The sequence below is a fragment of the Myotis lucifugus genome, unplaced genomic scaffold, assembly GCF_000147115.1.
Source record: "Myotis lucifugus unplaced genomic scaffold, Myoluc2.0 scaffold_59, whole genome shotgun sequence".
NCBI lineage: Eukaryota > Metazoa > Chordata > Mammalia > Chiroptera > Vespertilionidae > Myotis > Myotis lucifugus.
In genome coordinates this window covers 6,341,163-6,357,497 of record NW_005871107.1, presented here as the reverse complement: position 1 = coordinate 6,357,497, position 16,335 = coordinate 6,341,163, and the positions used below count along the sequence as shown (strand labels likewise).

At 43.9% G+C, this 16,335-nt stretch overlaps 1 protein-coding gene across 1 annotated transcript in view; it reads left to right on the top strand.

The window, feature by feature from the left end:
* The window catches only part of IMPG1 (interphotoreceptor matrix proteoglycan 1), a 116,008-nt gene that overhangs the window by 97,758 nt on the left and 1,915 nt on the right, over positions 1 to 16,335 (top strand). The window contains 2 exon segments of the mRNA XM_023754312.1: positions 10,139 to 10,295; positions 10,297 to 10,338. Of these exon segments, the coding sequence (XP_023610080.1) occupies positions 10,139 to 10,295; positions 10,297 to 10,338 (199 nt within the window).

The window sequence follows — 16,335 nt, the reverse complement described above, 5'->3', positions numbered from 1 at the left end:
TTCTCTGATGGTTACCTCTCAAAAGAATGGCGCCCAGGTGCTGGAGAAAGACGGTCCTGGACAATACTGTCAGGAAGCTTAAAAGAGATGAAAGGGCAGAGAATAAATGGGCAATTGCAGGGTTTCTAAACTAACTACCTGCTGTAAGAAAAGGGAGTCCAGGGCCCGGAGTCCGAAGAAGCCTGTGAAAGCTTAGTCAGGCTGAGGGGAATGTCTGACAGTCTTGGTCAGAAGGATTAGCATTTCTTTTCTACGCCCCAATTGTATTACATTTACAGGCTATGCCAGGACAGACCCATGGTTCAGTTCCACTTACAAATTTGAAATAAAATCCAATCCAGTGTTTCTCATTTCTTTTCTTCTGGCCTAAGGTCAGGGTGGAAAAGGGGTTTGTGGTAGTCATACGGGGAGGAGGGAATAGTCTTCCATGACTAGTTCTGGAATAAAAAGAAGAGAGATTTTGAAAATTCTCCTGAGATTTCTCAGTGAGTGTCATTCCACATTCAGAGCAGCATCTGAGTTCCCAGCTGCGCGTCCTCTCAATGAGGGCCGGCCATCAGGTCAGCCGAATGGCATCCGCAGAGGTGCCGGCATGTGGGAAGGGACACACTGTTATTCCTGTGTGTGGCTGGCTGTTCACCTTTTGAAAACTCCCTGAATGAATAAATCTGTGATATAAAAAGTATAAACCAATGTTAGAACTATCTGTGATTTATCAACTGAAAGCCCAAATAAGTCACGGCTTGTTCAGTATTCTGCCAGCATCCCTGGCAACTAGAGCCATCGTCCCTTGAGGCTGCTATGAAAATTCTTCAGAAGCATGTAGGGCTTTCATTCCAGTTAGCTGTGCAGGTTGAAGATTTCAAATATGCAAAACTACTTATTCTAGCTGATTCTCTCCTTGAATTCCTAAGAAGCCTCCTCAAAAATGGGCAGACTACAAAGCTGGCAAGTAGTAAACACTGAAATTAATTACAGTCGGCGTCTAGGATGCTTCCAGCCAGAATGTGGATAAACAATCATTTTCTCTGGAAAGTTGCATAATTTATAAGATTCCCGTTTGGTCACCAGCTCTCAAAAGGCGGTAGATGTCACTCATCACAATAATGACAACAAAAACAGTAATAGCTTCTGTTGACACTATTTTTAATCTTAATAACTACGTACAGTAGGGACTATCAGTCCTGCCCATAGCACAGCTGGGAAAGCTGGGACTCCGAGAAGGGTGAGCGCCTTCCCTCTGACGGGTCACACGGTCAGCACGCTGCAGCTGGGCCTCGGCAGCAGTGTCCCGTGCTCCCTTCCGCTCTATCTACTGCCTTTTCCTAAAAAGGAGTCTTATCTACCCTCCGGCTGGGTAGACAGAGGCTGTTTAATCTATTTAGAAAAAGTGACAACACTTTTCAGTTTAATTCATCCTCCATGAATTGTTACGTTCTACATTTCACCAAGTGAAATTTCCTATAAAACTTCATCACATTCTTAAAATGCCAAGTAAAATTAAAAACAAACAAAAACCAACTTCACTCTCAGAAACAGTAGTCCCAAACTTCCAGCTGTCCCCTTTATAAGTACAGGTAGTAGCTTGTTCAATTCCACAAATACGTACTCATCTCCAGTCACATGTGTGGTGCTGTCATTGCATAATTATTCTCCCTTGAATCCTACCCTTCAGCAATAAGCCAAAAGCAAAACATTTTTGGCCAATCATAAAATAACATAAAATAATGAAACAATAACTTAAATGCAGATTTTTTAAGTGGTTTTAATCATTGCATTCGTTGCATCAGCAATTCTGGAGGGACTGCCAGCATGATAGCTAACGCTCTTGCTGTCTTTGTTCAGGTACAACACCTAGAACTGGAGGGATATTAGTGATCACCTGGCTTAACTGCCCCATTTTATAGAAGGGACTAATGAGACCTAAAGATGCTAACCTACACCCGCACGGCCACCCACCCTTCCCACCCAGGGTGCTTTCCTCCAGGCTTCAGCGTTGACAGCAGGGATGAGCCCGTTCACTCCCTCTGCAGGTGCAGTCAAATCCCAGAATGTTCTCAGGACTGGAGAGAGTAAGCCCCACGGGCCTCTGTGCAGGGTGAGTCCCTGCCTTACATCTCAGGTGAGCCTTCAGGAGAGGGCCGCGTTGATTCCATCACTAAGCAGCTCGCCAGCGCCCTGTTACAAGGAGATTGAGGCCTGGAGACTGACCACGGCTGGGCTCCAGGCCCTTTTGCCTTCAATAATATTGGTTAATGAAAATATTAAAAATTATATCTTATGACTGTGCTGGTATAGAGAAGAATATAATCCAGTTTGAATTACATTAAAATTTTTATTTCAAAGAATTTAAAGCATGTTGGTGAGCCCCTAAACGTATGGTGGGCTAAGGCTGTGAGGCCTGCGCCCGCAGATTAGCATTGATGGGGGATGTGTAGGGTTGTCATTCTCTGATGGCCCATGACCCCTCCGCTCCTCCCCACCAACGAAACCGCCACCGGGACAAGCCTTGGTTCTAAGTGTGGGGCTGGGGAGGCAGGGCCAGGCCCGCACCGCAGCTGCCGCGGCGGGCAGAAGCGCGCACGTGGCCGCGTTTGTCCGGGTGCTGACTCGCGGGAAATCTGTTCGCTCCATCCTGGAGCGGTGCTTGGTGTCTCCGGGCACCACGGGCAGCGCTTTCGCCTGCCTCGGAACTCCAGAGCCCTAACTCGGCCTTTTTGAAACGGGAAAAGGTGATCCAGGAATTCCCAGCACATTTCCCCCACCAGCCAGACCTGCCCTGCGCCGGTAACCGCGCAATAATAATGCCTCCATCAGCGGCCCCCGGGAGCTGCCACCGCGCCAAGTCCTTCCAGACCTCACTCCCCTTCACCAAGGCACACCGCACAGTGGCTTTTAAGGAGACAGAAATCGGACTCTTAAAATTTCATCCCCTGAATCTATTCCTACTTCTTTTGCTATTGGGCGCCACCTAGTGAGCACTAGGTTTCATTACATCGGAATGAAATAAGTCCACAAAGACCCAGTAGGCTGGCAGCCCGTAGTCCTGGGGAAGCCCGAGTTACAGGCAAGCTGGGCTGAAACCTGCCCTGGGACGGACCGGCCAACAGAGATGCTTCACTTCCTGGCAAACTCCTAAGTGTTGATAAGGAGATGGTGAAAGGACAGAGAATGACAACGTAATGGCAAAGGAGGATAAAAGTCAGGAAAGCAATCCATACACAAACTCAAGGTGTAGGGCAAGGGAAGGGGGTAGTGAACTGAAGTTGGTGAAATGCAGACTTGAGACCCTCGGAGGCCTGTTTTCAGGCCTGAGAAGCATGAGAGCACTTGGAACCGCAAACAGGAGACTGGAAAGACCTTTTTAGACCATCAGGGACCTATGGCCGCCCTGAACTGTGAACTTCTTGATGGCCAGGACTATAGTCTTTTAAACTGTAACTGTAAATGCCTCGAAGTGTTCCCTGTAGGCAGGACATTCATTTGAATGCTTTTTTATCACGTGATGGAGAGCTGAGGGACATGCATCCTCCCTCCGTCAGCCAAGTGGAAATGCTCTTAAGGACCTGTGAAATGCAGACGAAAGACAGTATAAAAGCAAATTCGAGGGAGAAACTGATACAGAAAATGTGCTTACACTGGAAATCTCAGAGCAATGCAATATTTCCAAGCCCACATGCAACTCTCTCGTTTCCAGCCATCTGCATTGATGTCACAAAGGAACAACAGAAACAAATGTGGAGCCGCTGTGGTGTCAGACTGTGCTTTCCACAAGGAAACAAGAAACATTCTGCCTCAGGAAGGAGTGGTGGCAGACAATGCTTCCCAGCTGCTGTTTAGTTGGGAGAGCCTTCATTTCAAAGGAAGCATTTGTGAAAGTCTGATAGGAAAACGAATGAGGGTGGAGATGCTGGCAGTGGCCGGGGTGGGACTCACTGTCCCTGGCCTCCTTTTAGCCCTTGGAGGCCTGAATTGCCTCCTGAAAACCCCGTATTAAAAAGCCACTAGAACGATGTCAAAGTCAAACACTGTAAACAGACAGACAGATGATAATCTTGAGTTACACTTTCTAGTTACAATGGGCTTTAATTTTCAGTGATATCGACTTTGAAGGGTTGTCGTGAATATCCATGAAGACTTGTTTAAAGTGTTCAGCACAAAACTAAGTCATAGTTAAGAATTGCAAAATAACAGTTGAAATTAATATTGGTTAAACTTTTATAATGTTGCAGGTTGCTTTTACTGATGTCAAATTGGTCATTCATTTTATACATAAAATACACAGGTGATTGCAAATGATATTAGTTTAAATAAGCATTTAAAGATGTTTCCAAAGTTGTGGGGCGCGGCTACAGTGTTTTGGCCAGGTTCAAGCCTCGGACTAATGAAAGGACAGGGTCCTCTCATTGCCACGTGCAAGTCCCAGCTGGAGGGCAGAGCCCTCCCAGCACAATTATAGCCAACAGCTATAGCTGTAAGCTTGAACCTATGGTCCGAAGATGTGGCCCCACGTACCTTGTGATAGAGTTCGGGTGCATGTAGTTGAGTGGGGATGAAACTCACGAGAATGCTGTAAACAACTTGATCACGCCCCTACTTTGCCTCGTGGCATCTGCTATAAAATAAAGACACGGCTTGTGGGCGCTGGCGCTGTCTCCTCATCAGGGAGCAGCGTCCCACCGAGACCCAGCTTTCATTCTCTTGTCTGTCTTTTCTCAATCCTTTCACCCCCCCACTCAGGATCACCTTTGGCCGTAACACAAAGTAATGTAATTACTATGATTAGACTGAAAATATTTCCCCTCGAAATTATGTGTTTAAAATATTTATTTATTTATTTGATGTCAGCTTTGTTTTTACAAATATCCTTCTAAGTTCAGTGTAAATCTATCATATTTGGAGTTTATTCTGCATAAATCTTTTCCCAGTTAAAACATCTATACTAATAAAAGAGTAATATGCTAATTAGAGCAGACGTCTTCCGGATGTTCTTCCTGACAAAGCTGTAGCAGATGCCCGAGGCTCAGGCAGGCCTCGGATAGCAGCTGCCATTACAAGGGCCGGCCCGAGGCTCAGGCATCCACAGCGGCCGGCAGTGGCAGCAGCAGAGGTGTGATGGGGGCATCACCTTCCCCTGATCGGGTGGTTGCCTCCTGCAGAGGGAGGCCAGACTGCGGCTTAGGCCCACTTCCCAGGGGGGAGTGGGCCTAAGCCATCAGTAGGACATCCCCTGAGGGCTCCCGGACTGTGAGAGGGGTCAGGCCAGGCTGAGGGATACCCACCTCCAGTACACGAATTTTTGTGCACCGGGCCTCTAGTAATAATAAAAAATAAAGTGTCCAGCACAGTACCCACCACAGAATGACCTTCAATAAATGTGAACTGTTCATACAGTAGTCCCTCTTACTGCAATTTCAGGTACCCACAGTCAACTGCAGTCTGAAAATATGAAGTAGAAATTTTCAGAAATAAAATATGCATAAGTTTTAAATTTCACACCTTTCTGAGTAGCATGATGAGATCTCAAGCTGTCCATGAATCATCCCTTTGTCCAGTGTATCCCCACTCTTTAGTCACTTAGTAGTTGTCTTGATTATCATACTGGTTATTAGAGAGAGACCACATTCACATAACTTTAAGTATGTTGTTATAATTACTCTCTTTTATTGTTAGTTATTGTTGTTAATCTCTTCCTGTGCCTAATTTACAAATTAAACTTTATCATAGGTATGTATAGGGAAAAACATAGAATATGTGGGGTTTCAGTATTATCTCTGGTTTCAGGCATCCACTGGGTGTATTTTTAGGCTATGCTGTGGTCCACCAATTCCCCCTTGGGGTTCTTCCCTTTCCTATTACATAAATAATTGTCACTGTGCTCCTGGTGAAGTTCCTGGTGAAGGTTCAGGATCATGATCCCTGGGGCACATCAGGGACAAGGCCTGACATAGATGACATTAATGCTCTGGTTGCAGCCAGAATTCACACGGGAAGCTAAAGATGAAGCCAGGAAAAAACGTCTAGATGCAGGATGGACCTGGACCTTTCCCATCACTTGCAAATGAGCAGCTACTGACACCACTGGACTCTCTCAGGCCAAATGCCCTGGGCTGCTTCTACAGAGAGATTGTCAAACTTGATCTGCAGAAAAGCTACCCAGTTGGGTTAAGGACAGAAAAATAAGTGACTTTGTCAGCAAGCAATGGTAGTAAGCCCAGACGGTGCCCCTAACCATACTAGGTGTTTGGTGGGTGTGGTACAGGCTCATAGAGAAATATTTGCATAGTGCCCACCAAAAAAAAAATAATCTATTAGAAGGGGTTTTAAGCAAATCCAGGAAGCCAAGGCAATTATAGACTAGTCCATACAATAATCATGAGGATTTCACCTCCTCAAATCCATACACAACTTGATTATACTTGAAAATATTTTTCTAGAAAATGGTATCTAATTGTTCTCATAGACTGTTGATTTCACATCTCCTTGTCCTTTCTCTTTCCAAGATATAGACCATGTTCAGAACAGCGCATTTTAGGATGTTGCTACATAATGCTTACATTGTCAATATTGGCCAAATCCAGAGCAAAGAGTGGGAGTGTAGACTAGTTTTTTTAATGTAAATTCCTGGGGATGTGTTAAGGAAGAGGCAACTAGTTGTATGGCCTACACATGAATGTGTCCATCTTTCCAAGAAGAAATATCTCTGGGATATGACACATTGGGAAAGCTTTCTTAAGAAATTTCTACTGGTTAAACTTTGATTGATTGTAAAATCACTCTCTTCTCTTTCATGGTGCTTCCTCCCCAGAATCAGATCACATCCAGGTCTTAGTCTTTGCCTAAAGCCCAAAGTTAGAGGTATCCCTCAAAGAATGACATGTGCATTAAAAGGATCGTTAACATACCTAGGGAAAATATGTTTAAAGTATGAAAGTGGAAGCAGTATGCTTTGCTTCACAAATTGTTATAAATGGTCTCTTCTGTTACGATTCTAATTGATTGCAATTAGCTTTTTAGGCTATGCTGTGGTCTACCAGCTCCCCCTTAGGGCTCTTTCCTTCCCAGAAATGCCTCACACAGTCACCAAGGGGATGGGGCAGAAGTCGAGGGACTGAGCACAAACAGGCATGATCTTGGCAACACTCAGCTTCACTGATTTACCTGCAGGGAAACCCAAAACTGTGTTTTCCAAGGCCTGCTCCTGCCTCAGCTTTAGGGTTGGTCTCACTCGTCTCTCTTGCTCTTCCTTTGTCCACCACAAGGAAGCGCTGGACCAGGACAGTGAACAAAGAGGGTCTTTGAAATTCTCACCCCACAAGGTGTCCCCCAACAACCCATTCAGCTTCCTCATCTGCAAAGTGAGCAGGTCTCTGAAATAGCTTCTCGCTCTAAAATTTTATCTAAAATGTAAAATCTTACACGTGGCTAAAATAAAAATCGAAAGCAATTCGTCTGTTTGAAATTCCCAGTGCTGAAGATTTTGAAGGGCCAAATGGATATTTGTTGAACAAATGGATCTTCTCTTAATTCCCAGGAACAGTACACCCCAAACAAAAACTCGGCTGTGTGATTTTAAGTCTCCTACTTCTTGTCTGTAGACTGGTCCTGAATAAATATCCTGGGAAAAGCAAGTGATTGATAAACTATACCTGACTCCGACCCCCAAATTTGGATAGTCATTTCTTCAGCCTTACCTTATTGTGTTTAGTTCAGCTTACTGCTGCCTAGAGCATGCCTGGCTGGGCTGAAGGAAATCATGATGAAACAGAACCTTTTTCAAACAGAAAACTCATTTGGTTATCACACATTTCCTATGAGTCCTTAGCAGGGCAGAATCCGCGCGTTCCGTCAGCTTTCCACATAAGTAAACTGTATTTCCCCTCTGCAGGGAGCGGATCAGAGCTCTGATTGTTCCCTCCTGGCTTCTGTTTTCAAGACAAAAGTCTTGAGGGTAAAGTTGCTGGCAGCTGTTACTTATTAAACTAGGCCCTGAGTGTGAATCATCTGGGTTATCAGGATAAATTTGAGTTATTTTCCAAACAGTGATAAGGATCCCATAACATGGCCAGCTGTGAGGCAGAGAAAACCAGTTCACTTTAGCCAGGCCTGGTTGTCCATAAAGGTCCCTGGACCTGCAGAGAAATACAGCTTCACATAGACTTTTAACAGATCTACCTGATGGGGAACCCAAAACTGTGTTCTCCAGGGCCTGCTCCTGCCTCAGCTTTAGGGTTGGTCTCACTCATCTCTCTTCCTCTTCCTTCGTCCACCACAAGGAGGCGCTGGATCAGGACAGTGAACAAAGAGGGTCTTTGAAATTCTCACCCCACAAGGTGTCCCCCAACAACCCATTTAAAGAGCTTCTGAGGTCAGTCAATTTGGCAAAGCAACTATGTTCTCTGATCGAAGACTCACAATAGATATTAGCTTATTTATGACCACCAGGGATTTAAAAGCAAAAAGAGAAGGGAGTGAGGTCGGAGGGAGAGAAAGGATAAAAGAGAACAGAGGAAAAGGAGAGAAACCTGTTATATTTATTTCACCCTGCATTAAAAAAAACACCATTTAGCTACCAAACCTCTTTTTAGTATAAAACTTATTAAGTCCTGCTGAATTTGAGTTCTGAAAATCTTCCCACTTGGGAAATACTAGACCAGATGATCACTGAAATGCTCCTAATTTTGAAAATTCTAAGTTCTGTTTACAGATCTTCTAAAGCACAATACTGGTCATACTCTTCCCTCGCCCAAAATCCACTGTGGCTCCCACCTGCCTAGAAAGTCCACATTCCTACGCACAGCACTCAACACCTCCCAGAGTTTGGCTCTAACTTTCCCAGTCGTAGTTCCCTTCCTTCTGTCCACATGTCTGCTTTTTCCACGCTGGGCTTCCCCTGCTCCATCTTCACGTCTGCTGCTCTCTCACCTCTGTGCCTCTGCTCATGCCGCTGGTCCAATTAGAATGCTTGTGTGGCCTTTGCACATACAGATACAATCCACGTTACTCAGCTCAAACCATCCCCTCCCATGGTGATCTCCTCTCGAACATAATGGGAGCTCATGTGTAGGGCTCTTGTGCTAGACGAGGTACTGGGCTTCTTGTATATAAGCACTCTGTGCCTTCCCCTAAGCTTCTTGCAAGAACAACTTTATACACAGTTACCGGTCCCCTAGCTCCTTCCTGGCACGTAACATGTGTTTATTGAAAGAATAATCTGAAGGATAAATGGCTGGTGTAACAGGAAACCCTCTAGGGTAGAAAGAACAATGGTCTCAGGCCCAGAGCCCCAGTGTGGTTCTGCCGTCCGCCCGCCATTTGCTTCTCCGCCTGAGAGCTCAGTGTGCCAGCTCATACAGACAGAGGGGCTGCCGGAGCCACGGGCCTTCCAGGACTAAATACCGTGAGATTCTCTCAATTTATAATCCACGTTACAAACAATCTGAGACAACCCTACAGAATTAAGAATAGGGCTAGAGAGAGCAATTAATGACAAAAAGAGAACAGACTAGAAGTCTATTTGAATTTTAATAGAGGAAAAACAATTAATCTAAAAGAATGAATCTCTGGCATTAGGGGTTTAGGGATCAGTAAGGGACTAAGAGAAAGATATTTTTTAAATTAGAAAATTATCCTGAGTTCTCCAAAATGTCCTCATAAATGACTACTACTTTATAAGGAACACCTGATCTTAAATGTATACATTTACACTTATCTCTGCAGAAAATACTTACTTTAAAAAATAACTAGCAAATCAAAATTCAAACTTCTATGCAGTGGTTGTCAAAATGTGCTCCAAACCAGATGTCAGTACCGCTGGGGCCTCCTTCAAAACACATCAGAAACTCGGGGTGCGGGGGGGGGAGAGGGCTAGAATCTGCGTATTAACAAGGCCTCCAGGCCATGCTGATGCACAAGGTTTGTGTGTAATTCTATTTGCAGCTAAATATGTGTCTATCAACTCATTTGTCAAAGATACAGAAACGTGTGGTTCCCTTTCCCCTCCAGTCGGTTATCACTACTGTACAAACCACTTCAAAATGGGGTGAGAGCCAATGTAACTGCTCCCTCCCTTTGACTTCTGCCAGCTCCCCTGCTCGGGCCTCCACGCTGTCACTAATATCTGCCCCATCTCTTACAGCTGCTCAAGCAGATCCCTGCAAACCCCTGGCCTGTGGCGAATTTGCCCAGTGTGTACAGAACGAGTGGACCGAGGAAGCAGAGTGTCGCTGCCAACCTGGGTACGAGAGCCAGGGGGCCCCGGACCACACAGGGGGGCCGGGGCCGCTGTGCCCCCCAAGAGGAATGTGAGGTCCTCCAGGGAAAGGGCGCTCCGTGCAGGTGGGTCGAGCACACCAACTTCATAGACCCAGGAATTTGTTATCTGTAATTCTGAGAAACCTGGCATTAGAATGAGTGCATATGGTCCTTTAAACCCATGGTTCTCAAACTTCAGCGAGCGTCAGAATCTCCTGGAGGGCGACTTGCCAAAGCGCACATGCTGGGTGCTGCCCGGCCCTGTTCCTGGCTCGGTGGGTCTGGGTAGGGCACCAGGAAGGCTGACACTTCTGCTCCAAAAGTCACACTTGGAGACCTCTGCTCAAGCTTTCCTACAGTATGTCATTAAGACCAATAAGGGGAAAAAAAGAACCTGTGTTAGCTTTAAGAGAGAAAACCACATGGTCCATACCTTAATTGGTGTGTGTGTGTGTGTGTGTGTGTGTGTGTGTGTGTGTGTAATACTTGTCTTTTCCTCTCTACGCAAACACAATAGCTTTCATTATAAGAAAACTAGAAAATATAGAAAATTGAGAAAAATGATAAAAGTCATATTAGCTGCTCTTTTCTTTTGATGCACATGTGTACGTAGGACATCTATATAGAATTTTCTAAAGCAAAATGAAATCAGCCTGGCTTCTTGTTTTACAGTCAGCTTTTTAACATAGAACATTCATTCCTCCCTGTCACTAAATATTTTCTGTAGCGTCATTTTCAATGCTTACAGGGTAGCCCAGCCTATGGATGTGCTATGATATGTTTAATTAATTCTTCATTTCTGACAGAAAGGTTAAACGAAGCTCTTTAGACGGAGGAAAAGAAGGTGAGCTATCACTGGCCTTCTGTTCATGAACCAGGCTTAAGGATGGAGGTAGCTGATGAACAACCAGGGAACACAAATGTCCCTCATTCTCCTCCAAGTCCCGTGACACCCAGATAAGATCCACACTGCGGACTCTGCCTTCCCAAGACTTCTGTGTGAGCCTGCCCCGCCTTCCCCACCGTGAGCTTCCAATCACACACACACACACACACACACACACACACACACACACACGCCAACATTTCCTCACTGGTAATCACCAGGCCTATGTCTTTATCCGACTATCCTGGTTTTTCTATTGCTCTCTTACTCGTTCTAGTGACCACAGTCCCTCATTTCCAAACCAGGGACGCGTGGCAATCTGCTTCCACACTCGAGCAACAAGAAAGGAGATTTTGCTTTTTTCTTGATGAAACATACCTTGTTCCTTTAAATTATTCACACTTTAAAGACAACTATACAATAGTGGTTAAGAAGCAATATTCTGGAGTCAAAGTGCAATTAAAATTTTGGCTTAGCAGTTTACTAATCAAGTGACCTTGGAGAAATTAACTTCTCTAAACCTCAACTTCCTCATTGGATAAGGGTTACCGCAAGGGGTACGTGAAATTATGTTTATGAAACATCTTCACAAAGCACATAAAGCACAGTGTCCCTTGAGGCACGTGAGGATTATGATGATGCTATCAGTTTTCTCCTAAATTAATACCAATTAAAATCCCAGCTGGATTCTTTATGGAATTTCACATTCTGGTTCTAAAATTCCTCTGCAAATGAAAATGTCCAGGAGAAAATCTTAAAGTACAATGATGGGGAGGCCTCTCTGTAAGATAGTAACTCATGAAATAATATTTAGAACACTGAGGGAGATGCAGAGATAGACAACAGATTAATAGAACAAATACAAGACCTAAATAAATCCTTACATATTAAGGAATTTATTTAACAAGCACTTCAAATCAGTAGGGAAAGTATGGGCTGGTCGGTAATGGTTAAAGTATAATTGGCCTTCCATTTAGAAAAAAATAAAATTAGTTTCTTACTACACACAAATCAATTCTATATCGAAGATTCAAACCTAAAATCAAAACAATGAAAGTATGAGAAAAAATATTTAAAATATTTTTTCTATAGTCTTAGGCTAAAAAGCCTTCCCTAGTTAAGACACCAATCCCAGAAGACATTAAGAAGAGGGCTTCCATAGAGAAAAAAAAAACACACCGTAAATAAAGTTAACATATACACAACAAGAGAAACGCATTTATAACCTATCTTCTATCTTAAAGGCTGAACATGTATAATAATGAGTTTCTATGTGTCAATTAGGCAAACTTCATATTACTAAAATGAGCAAATAAACACAGAGAAGAGATCCGAATGACCAACAAAACAGGAAAAGAGGCTCGATCTCACTATGATCAGGAAAATCCAGAAACAACGAGGCAGTATAACTTACTACTCATGCGTTTGGCAGACGAAGGTCAGTAATACCCAGAGTGGATAACGTCAGGGAAAACTAGTTCTGTAAAGCATTGCTGATGGGGGTGTAAATAGGAAAAAACTTTTTAAATAAATATTTGTTACTGCCTATAAACATTTTAACTAGACTCAGTCTACTTTTGGACAATTATTTCTGCAAAAATAGTTGCACTTGTGCACTAAGATATGTGTATAAAAATGTGCACAGCGTCATTGCTTTGAACGGTGAAACCACTGGACAGCCCACCTATGGAGGAATAGCTCAATCATCATAGTGTGGTATATTAGTCACGATGGAACACAGCCGTTGAAAGCAATAATACAGCTCTCCTGGAGCTGCCATAGGGAAAAAACCAAGACATTTCATTTAATGAGAAATGTGAATTGTAGGTTCATAGGTCCTGCTTATGTAATAAATTAATAACAAAACTCTGTATTTATAATATATTAGGTTCAAGCACATGGCATTGCTATTTTGTTGGTAACAAATCATCCCACATTGGCAGTTTTGTATGGTTCAAGCAAATATGTAACTAAAAGCATAGTAAATACATGAATTAAAAGACACGCTCATTTATGATTCCAGTTAACAATGGAAAAGAGTAAAAATGAGGTCCAAGTTTTTTAGTTATGAGAATATGTGCATGTATCACTTGTGTAATTTAAAAGGGCCGGGGGTGGCAGGCAGAGAACAGTGAATGAGCAAGACCCTAGTAAGATGAATAAGGAGAAGGGGTTTGCAGGTGGCTTTTATGAGCAGTAATATATTCCGTTTTTGTTTTAATCGGCCCTATTTGCTGCAGATGGCTGTGCAATTTGTCATTTTAAACATCCCTCTGAAGAAATATCCCTTATCATTCTAGGTTATCATAAGTGAAGTCAATAGACTAGGACACAGGCTGATCGGGAAGTGACAGCTCTTAGGAAGGTTTTCGGGGCTCTGCTCCCTGACCTGTGCCTGCCTCTGGGAATAGATAGCATGACCTTCCGGGGATCAAATATACAGGAATAAGATGCTCCTTCACTGATTCCATTCAGCAAGCATTTTTGAGCCCCCATGTGCTAGTCATTATGTGAGGGGCTGGGCAATAGATAATAAGGAAGTGAGGAAGCAGGGGAGGGAGGCAGGGAGGAGAAAGACCAGAAGGAGGGAGAGGAAGATACTCAATTTCTTTTGGGGAGAAAAGAAAATCCTCAACAAGAGGCCAAGCCCCATCGCCCCATCGCCCCATGAGCTGCTTCAGAAGGACTCTCAGTGGAGCAGAACCCTGAGCACAGCAGAGCTGAGTCCCTCCCGGATCCCCACCACCTGCTCCCCCTCCCAGCAGTTACTTCCGTTGCTCACAGATGCCATCATTTATGTGACTGCAACTTACTTATGGGGATCAGATTACCGAATCTAACATACATTACAACACTGACTAAGATTAGAGGTTTTAAGCTGTACCCAAGTTCAAATTCGAGCTCTGCCCCTAACTAGTGAACTTGAACAACATCTCCCTCCCCTTTAAACCTCAAATTTCTCATCTGTATTAATGGGAGTAATAGGAATATATTCGCGGGTTAAGGTAAGGAGTGAATAAGAGGCTCCTCGCCCTAACCGGTTTGGCTCAGTGGATAGAGCGTCGGCCTGTGAACTGAAAGTTCCCAGGTTCTATTCCGGCCAAGGGCATGTACCTTGGTTGTGGGTACATCCCCAGTGGGGGGTGTGCAGGAGGCAGCTGATAGATGTTTCTCTCTCATCGATGTTTCTGACTCTCTATCTCTCTCCCTTCCTCTCTGTAAAAAATCAATAAAATATATATTTTTTTTAAAAAAGAGGCTCCCTCAGCATAAACTCCCAGCTGCTACCAGCTGCTAGCATCTTTGGAGCTGTTCGATAATTATCAACAAAAGGCAGCCCTGTGAGGAAAACAGATTCCCTACTTGGTACTTAAACCTCAACTCAGAAGCAAATCAGGTGAAGACACTAAGTGCTGCAACTCTGAAAGCAACAGCCTCTACACAACCGTCAGCTTGGCTGCATTTCTGTCCTTCTACCCAGTGAAGAAGGAAATAGGAGAATTACATGGTGGGCAAGTGCCTGACTGAGATGGGTCCATGGATGCACAAGGAGCCTTTGCAGTTGGTTCAGATCTTTGTCATTCTACTGACAAGTCACTGTCTTTTGTTATATTTTCACCTTTATTTTTCCTCCTATTCTTTTGTTTTGTTTTTTTTTAATCCTCACTCAAGGATATTTTTCCCATTGATTTTTAGAGAGAGTGGAAGGGAGGGGGAAAGGGATAGACAGAGAAAGAAACATCGGTGTAAGAGAGACACATCGATAGGTTGCCTACCACATGCGCCCCACCTGGGGCCAGGGATTGAACCTGCAATCAAGGTATGTGCCCTTGCCTGGGAACCGAACCCTAGACCCTCCAGTACACAGGCCAACACTCTAATCACTCCTATTCTTTTTCACATTCAATATCTATGAGCATAGTGCATACATTTCCCATTTTCCTCAATTTTAGATTATATATATATATATATATATTATATATATATATTCAGTTGTTCTAGGAACTTACTTGGCAAAATTCCCTAAGAATAAACAAAATTTCATCTTCAAAGTTCCCTTTTTTGGCTTAATGATTTTTACTTTTGTTAATCACAACTGTCATCATACATACTCAGAAAATGCAAATCTAGATCTGAGAGAGTAAATTATTTATGACTTCCTCTTCAGATCTAAAAATTTTCACTTTGTCCTTTAATAGGACTCTGTGTTCTTTGTGACATTTACAATGAGAATCATTTACAAATGTAGGGGCCAGATTAAGTACCTGATGGTACAAAGTGACTCTTATGAAGAGGTTTTAGTAACATGAAAGAACCTGTTTTAACCACAGTCAGATCACAGGTTTACTCACGCGCTACTCCTCAGATGTGTGAGGGAGGTGGTGTCCTTTTGCCCCTCTAGTAGCTGTTCCCCACTCTCTTTTGAGCCCTTTTACCAGTGGGTTAAAGAAGGGGAGCTGGGAGGAAGTGGAGTTTAATATAGTCCAATCCAGTTTTTAAGATTTCATCTGATTAACAGTTTAAGCAATCGCTTCAGGCATCTCAGTTTTCTTGAAATATATAGTCAGGCTCAGAGATCTTCTCCCCTTCTCTTCTCTTCTCCAAGTTGCGATCTGTATGCATTGGGGGAGAGGTCTCTCCCTGTCTCACCAGGTCCTTGGGAAAGTTTCTATTCCCGTATTCTCCTCAGCTGTGAACTCTTAGTTCTGACCTCAGCACCTGCCGCTCCCCGGGTAGTCTCAAAGCCTCCAAATCACCCAACCAAGACAAACTGGAGCAAAAAAGATTGCCTTAGCTGGTGGTAGGAGGAACAGGGGGCTTGTTACTCAACCTCCTGGAACCATACCTCTCTCCTCTGCCTTCTCCCCATCAAGCACTGGACCAAGATGAGTTTCCCTCCTTCCTATAGTGATGCCCACCTTCCCCCTTTCCCTGAAGTTATAAGGAGCAGAATAAGATTTGGTATGGGTGGGAGGTAGGCTTTTCTTGTGCACAATGAAGGGCTGTACTTTCTTTTATCAAATGAAGATATATTGTGGTACTTCCCTGCCATAGATAACTTTGCATGAGCAATTGAAGCAGCCAGGGCCCATCAAGGGCAAGGCAGTGAAGGGCTCAGACCTCCCAGGCTAGCCAAAATGCTGAGCAGGAAGTGAGGGCAATCTGGAAGGAAAATGGGCCAGTTACAGCAGCAG